This window comes from Belonocnema kinseyi, chromosome 3, assembly GCF_010883055.1.
Source record: "Belonocnema kinseyi isolate 2016_QV_RU_SX_M_011 chromosome 3, B_treatae_v1, whole genome shotgun sequence".
Taxonomy (NCBI): Eukaryota; Metazoa; Arthropoda; class Insecta; order Hymenoptera; family Cynipidae; genus Belonocnema; species Belonocnema kinseyi.
The window spans coordinates 22,131,681-22,138,871 of record NC_046659.1 but is presented as its reverse complement, the minus strand read 5'-3'; the positions used below and the strand labels follow the sequence as shown (position 1 = coordinate 22,138,871).

Sequence of the window (7,191 nt, the reverse complement as noted above, 5' to 3'; positions counted from 1 at the left end):
CATATATCTAGTCGGGAGTGGTGCTGACTGAAAACAGATGATTTGGAGCGATTCGCGCACCATTTGTTGGTCATTCTAAGGACTTATTGAACTACCCTCGTAACTCCATAAACAAATGTTGTTTATTAATTTAAAAATATTCGTAGAAAGAAAACCAAACTCTTAATTTTTAATCGAAATTGATAAAGTAATTAGTGGTTCTTGTTTTACAAAGCAACATGGAAAAGACTCACCGAATAGACATTCTTAGTTGACTCCGTAAACAAATTGACTCGTAGGATAAAGGCCAAACTCTTAATTTTTTAATCGAAATAGTTTTCGATTAAATATTCGGCTAGAATAGTTTTGAAATATATTTGGTATCTAGTGAAAATTTTGAATGAAATTTTTGGATCTATGAAAAAAATAATTTTTTCTATTTTTTGAATATTTTCAAATTTTTGAAAAGCATATAACTTTTCTAATTTTCATAAAAATAAAAAATTTTATTTAGATAATTTGCAAATCTTTCACCCATCTATAAGAAACTTTGTCAAAAATTTATAAAATTTCAAAAATTGGAAAATGCTCTCAATAAAATGCGGACTCGATTGGACAAATCCTTAAAAACTAAGCATGGCTACAACATTCAGGTAACCATACATACATACAGACGTACATACAGATACCAACAAAATTATATGATTTTCGGATTCTGTGCGTGCCGAAACGTAAAGATCCGTTGAAAAACAAAGATCGAAAATTTGGACGATTACATTACACTCTCATGAATGAGAATGTAAAAATCAGCGGAAAGATATTTTTATTTAATTCTGTACAAATTGAGCTTATTCGTACAAAAAGGCCAAACTCGTAATTTCCTAATATAAATTGTTTAAATAATTAATAGCCTTATAAATTTGTGAAGCAACATAGAAAGAGTCATCGGACAAACATTGTTAATATAATCCGTAAGCAAATTGACTCGTCGCAAGAAAATCAAACTCTTAATTTTTAATCGAAAATGTTTAAATAATCAATAATTCTTGTTAATCTACCAAGCTACATAGAAAATAGTCATCTAATAGACACTATTAGTTGACTCCGTAAACAAATTGACACGTAGAAAAAAGGCCAAACTCTGAATTTTTTTAATCTAAATAGTTTAAATAATTAATATTGGTGTAAATTAGCAAAGCATCATAGAAAAAAGATCATCGGAAAGATATTCTTAGTAAATTCTTTAAAAAAGTGATCTTATTAGTAGAAAAAGACCAAACTCTTAATTTTTAATTGAAATTGTTTAAATAATTAATATTTCCTGTAAATTTACAAAGCAACATAGAAAAAAGTCATCAGATGAACATTTTTTGTATACTCCTTAAACAAATTGACTCGTAGAAAGAAAACCAAACTCTTAATTTTTAATCGAATATGTTTAAATAATCAATACTTCTTGTAAATCTACCAAGTAACTTCCAAATATTTTAAAAAAGTTTCTTCTAATAAAAGAAAGGCATCCTATCAGTTTTATTCAAGCTAAACCATTCTGAAAGCCAGGAGAATTTTTTTTCCCCCTAAAATTATAATTTTTGGATTTTTCTCGTACACTATACATGATATTGCAAAGAGAAAGAGGTATTTTTTATTGAGCTTTTTTAAACGTGTAAACTTTTGGTTTAACATTGTTTTTTACCCTGGCTAGCTACCATTATAGAATTTTCCATAGAATAGTTAAAAATGCATCAGTTTAATTGGTAGAAAATTCGTCTATTGACAATTCAACAGAGTATATCAATTTTTACCCAAATGTCTAGAAGAATATTATACTTGAAAACATATATTTTTAATCAAAAACAGAAAAGTAGTATTTTCAGGTTAAAAAATTAGATTTTACCAAAATAATTTATTTTTAAACCAAAGTAAATGGAATCCTAAAATTTATAGATTAAAAATTTAGTTTTCAACCATTGAAAGCCAGGAGAACGTTTTTGCCCCCTAAAATTGTAATTTTTTTATTTTTCTCGTAAACTATACATGATATCGCAAAAGAGAAAGAGGTATTTTTTATTGAGGTTTTCAGACGTGCAAACTTTTGGTTCAACATTGTTTCATATCTGTTATTTTTTGCGAGAAAAAGTAAAAAATTCAATTTTATGAAAAAAATGCTTCAAGCCACAAATATTACTTGGCACAAAAGAAATTACAAGGTATTTTTCGTATGAAAGTACAAATTCAACAAAAAATTTGCATCAATTATACGTGTGAGTTTTAACAAAATCGAAGGTAATATTGTATTTCAGAAAAGCCGCCAATTTATTCATTTAAAACCCTTTCCAAATTGTTCAACAGATGACGAAAGAACCCAAAAAATGCTATTAAAATCTGAAAGAAACCGACAGATATCTCAATTAGATCAAAAGTTATAGACACTTAAAAAAATGTCGGGGTTTTTGGATAACAAAGAACAAAATTCAAATACGCATAACTTGACAGAATTTTTTTTGTGTAAATCAAAAAATACGTGCTGCCTAATTTCATCTAAAAACCAAATATTTCGTCCCTAAGAGAGATTAATGTTTTTAAAAAATAATATAATTTATTCATAAAATAGAATGTATCAAAAGACATGTATTATAGAAACTGTAAATTGTGGGTACCCCCCCCCCCCCCTTATACTTACTAAATTTGCGAGCTTCTTCATATTCTATATCACGTTTATTTTTCCTTTCTTGTAAGCGTTCAAATAATGATCTCGAATCCAACGGTTCTTCTGGAAGATCTTGAAAGAAAAATATGCAATTATAATAATTAAGTCCGGCTATTTACATACAAAGATCTAACTATATGGATTAACACACATGAGATAGTTGGAGGTTGCGTGGCAATACTCAACTAGATGACTTAACATTTTGATTGAAAATGGATTTCTTGCATACATTAATTTTTTTAATTTGAATGCAGTAAACTGTAAACAAAGTTGGTGGAATTTTAGTGCGCTAGACGTATTTCAAAAGTAGACTCACGGCCAACAACCTGAAATTAGTGTAGAAATGCTTAAAATTAAGCAAAAGTATAAAATTCTCAACAGGACAGAAATTTAATGTGACGTAAAATTGAACAACGGGAAGTGGAAAATTTCTCGAAAATATCAACCTAACTTGAAATACTTAAATAATTAAGATCGTATAAAAATATGATCATAATTACTAAAGCGAATATCGCAAAAAATTTATATTATAATTCAAAATCATTCACTTGCAAATATTGTTTCACCGAAAGTGAGCAACAAAATTTGCAAACTAACATACATGCTTCGCTCATGAAACGCAAAAAAAGAGTGAAAAAGAAAGCTCTATCGTAAAAATTACACAAGTGTGGAATATTTAACAAACGAATCTACATTTACGACGAAGTGTGGTACTTGAAGTTACGAACATTCATATGAACGAAATTAAAGATTTTCTCCCAAATTTTGTTTTGTCGACATTATTTAGAATGACAAAAAATGATATTCCATCGGCAGAAGTTCTCGAATTTTGTTTGAGGGGTTAAATACGCTTACAAATCACCCCTTATTCAAACATGCCAAACACAATTTTGATTGAAGATATTTGAAAATACAAAAACGTCAAAAATCCTCTTTTTTTTACCTCACTAATTATAGACGGAGTGAGAAAGTTCGGCAAGACCTCTAAAAACCATCTCTAAGATACCCACGCATAAAATGTTAAAAATGACAAGTTTGATTTTCGATATTTGAAAATACAAAAACGTCAAAAATTCTCTTTTTCTATCTCACTAATTATAGAGTGGGTGAGAAAGTTCGAAAAGACCCCTAAAAACCACCCCTACTATACCCACACCTAAAATGTTAAAAACGACAATTTTGATTGCCGATATTTGAAAATACAAAAACGTCAAAAATTCTCTTTTTTTACCTCACTATTTATAAAGAGAGTGATAAAGTTCGGCAAGACCCCTAAAAACCACTTCTACTACACCCACACCTAATAGGTTAAAAACGACAATTTTGATTGTCGATATTTGAAAATACAAAAACATCAAAAATTCTCTTTTTTTACCTCTCTAATTATAAAGTGAGTGAGAAACTTCGGCAAGACCCCTAAAAACCACCCCTACTATACCCACACCTAAAATGTTAAAAACGACAATTTTGATTGTCGATATTTGAAAATACAAAAACGTCAAAAATTCTCTTTTTTTACCTCACTATTTATAAAGAGAGTGATAAAGTTCGGCAAGACCCCTAAAAACCACTCCTACTATACCCACACCTAAAAGATTAGAAATGACACGTTTGATTGTCGATATTTGAAACTATGAAAACGTCAAAAATTCTCTTTTTTGACCTCACTAATTATAGAGGGAATTAGAAAGTTCGGCAAGGCCCCTAAAAACCACCCCTACTATATCCACACCTAAAATGTTGAAAATGAAAGTTTGGTTGTGATTTTTCAAAATACAAAAACGTCAAAAATTCTCTTTTTCTATCTCATTAATTATAGAGGGGTTGAGAAAGTTCGGCAAGACTCCTAAAAACCATACTTAATATATCCACACCTAAAATGTTAAAAATGACAAGTTTGATTGTCGATATTTGAAAATATAAAAAGGTTAAAAATTGGGTCTTGCCGAACATTCTCACCCACTCTATAATTAGTGAGATAAAAAAGAGGATTTTTGACGTTTTTATATTTTCAAATATCGACCAACAAAATTGTCATTTTTAGCATTTTAGGTGCGGATATACTAAGGGCGGTTTTTAGGGGTTTTGACGAACATTCTCACTTACTGTATAATTAGTGAGATAAAAAAAGAAGATTTTTGAGGTTTTCATATTTTCAAATATCGGCAATCAAACGTGTCATTTGTAACATTTTATGTGCGGATATATTAAGGGTGGTTTTCAGGGGTCTTGCCGAACCTTCTCACCCACTCTACAATTAGTGAGATAAAAGAAGAGAATTTTTGACGTTTTTGTATTTTCAAATATTGAAAATCAAACTTGTCATTTTTAACATTTTAGGTGAGGACATATTAAGGGTGGTTTTTAGAGGTCTTGTCGAGCATTCTCGACCACTCTTTAAATAATGAGATAAAAAAAGAGAATTGTTGACGTCTTTATATTTTCAAATATCGACAATCAAACTTGCACTAGGCAGGTCTAAATAATGGGTGATGTGTAAGGGTAGGTAAACCCTTAAAAAAATTTTAGTCGACAATTCTTGCCGACATAATATATATTTTTGCCTTTCTAATTGATTTAAACAAAAAAAAATTTTTTAAATTTTTTTTTATTTTCTTTCAAATGAACGTTCGTAACTTCAAGTACATGACAAAGTGGAGAAATTTTCGTTAAAAAATAGACATTTATGCGCAACGTGTTCATTTTACCAGTCTAGAGAATCTACTACCCAGGAAACAAAAATCCATTCAATTCCGTTGAATGGGTTTCGAAGGCTTTTAAATTGCGCATCTGTCACTGGAATTCCAGATTGCCGCCGATTGGTTCTTTAAAGACTTTTAGACATTGTAATTTTTTTGGCTAACTTCTACGCCGCAAAAGCCTTCACAACATCTGGAAGTGAAATAGCAAAAGGAATCTAGCCGACTTGCGCATGATTTCTTTTAATCTTTCGATAATTTATAAATTTAAAAAATCGTGTGAAATATGACAGTTCAACCTAAAAAAAGTCGCTCTCATTAAAAAAAAGGAAACCGAGTCAATATGACTTTGCTTGAAATGGTAATTGCAATGCATAGCAGATTCGAAGCTTCTTGAGAAAATGACCAATTCACATAGTTGCAAACCGATTCAGTTTTAACTTTCTGAATCTGCATATGACAAATACGCAATTCACAGGGTTGTCTTTTCATTGGATTCTTTTTTCCTAGGTACATACAACGTGAGTCCTTTTTTTACACACGCTGAAGATAGCCATTTTCAACACGCCGTATTAATTCATACAAAGTCATAGAATTAAGGCTGTAAGAGACGTCATTCTGCATAACATGTGGAAAATTTTTTTGTAGCCTGTAATTTTAACGTGCCTTAGGTGGAATTTTTTATGTGTAAATTTATAGTTTGAAGTGCAATTTTTCAACTTTTTTCTACAGCGTAGTCATTTTTTTCAACTTTTTATCATTAATCATTCTTGATGTTTCAAACAAGAAAATTAAATGAAAGAGTGTGTTTCTAAGTGAAATTAAATTTTTATCTCTTTTGTCGGAGGTAGCAAACTTATAAGGCAATCAAAAAAGAGTAATCCTAGCTTTATTTTTATGTTTGAAATTCTATTATTTATCCTACCCTCGGAGTGGGAAGGACTCACAAGAAAAAAAATTCAGGGGTTTTATTGAGAGTGATTTATGAATGATTTAATCATCTACATTTCATGTAAACCTGCGCCTATCTCCACGGTAGCGGAAGAGATCGCGGGCATAATCAATTACTTCTAGTAATTTAGTCATTTATCAAATTTTATTGCGGTACAGTTTGTTAACGTTAACAAAAATTGCAATTATTTTCTACGCCTCAATGTTTAATAGGCTGGGTCGAAAAACCAACATTGTGCGTCCAGGAAACGCCTGGGTGCAAAGGTTTTGCAAAAATGGGCTTAAAATAGTTACCGATGCTTTTCAAGGGTAACTTTACGATGAAAAGTCATCACAGGGTACTTAGAGATCCGTACCAAATCGCCAAAGTCACCTCATGCCAATCCTCATGGAGGGGGAAATGGCTCAAAATTGCGTATTTTCGAGTAAAACGCTTAAATACTTGTGCAGCTCCTAGCTCACTGAGTTCTACTACTTCGAGTGACCCAGAGCCCACCACGTGGATGTGGCTGCACATCGGGCTCCACCCACGGCCTACCCAACCAACCAACCATATGTAGAACGTGCTTATTTAAGTATCAGAGTCATTAATTACACCCACAAAGTCTTTCTTAGTGTCAAAAAAGTTGACAGTCTTTCCAGAAAGAAGTGTGGCGCGTATCAGTCGGTCCCGAGCCTCGGGACCGATGCCTTGTCTGGACACCTCTCTTACCAGTCTAACAGTTCTTTCCACCGCAACTGTGTGACAAAGGAAAGATGTGAAATTCCAGTCTGGTACCAAGCCATCGGCCATAGATAGCTTAGCGGTAAGTTCATCCTTTCTGTGTAATCATTAGCTCCAGAATTAATTTT

General features: G+C 31.4%; 1 protein-coding gene across 2 annotated transcripts in view; it reads right to left on the bottom strand.

Moving 5' to 3' along the window:
• LOC117169557 (PSME3-interacting protein) overlaps window positions 1-7,191 on the bottom strand; it is a 167,075-nt gene that overhangs the window by 119,434 nt on the left and 40,450 nt on the right. Inside the window, exon 2 of one of the 2 annotated variants that reach the window (XM_033355983.1) lies at window positions 2,663-2,761. The exons of the other annotated variant lie outside the window; for it this stretch is intronic. Coding sequence (XP_033211874.1) covers window positions 2,663-2,761 — 99 coding nt within the window. The remainder of the gene's footprint in view (window positions 1-2,662; window positions 2,762-7,191) is intronic. 2 annotated transcript variants of the gene reach the window in all.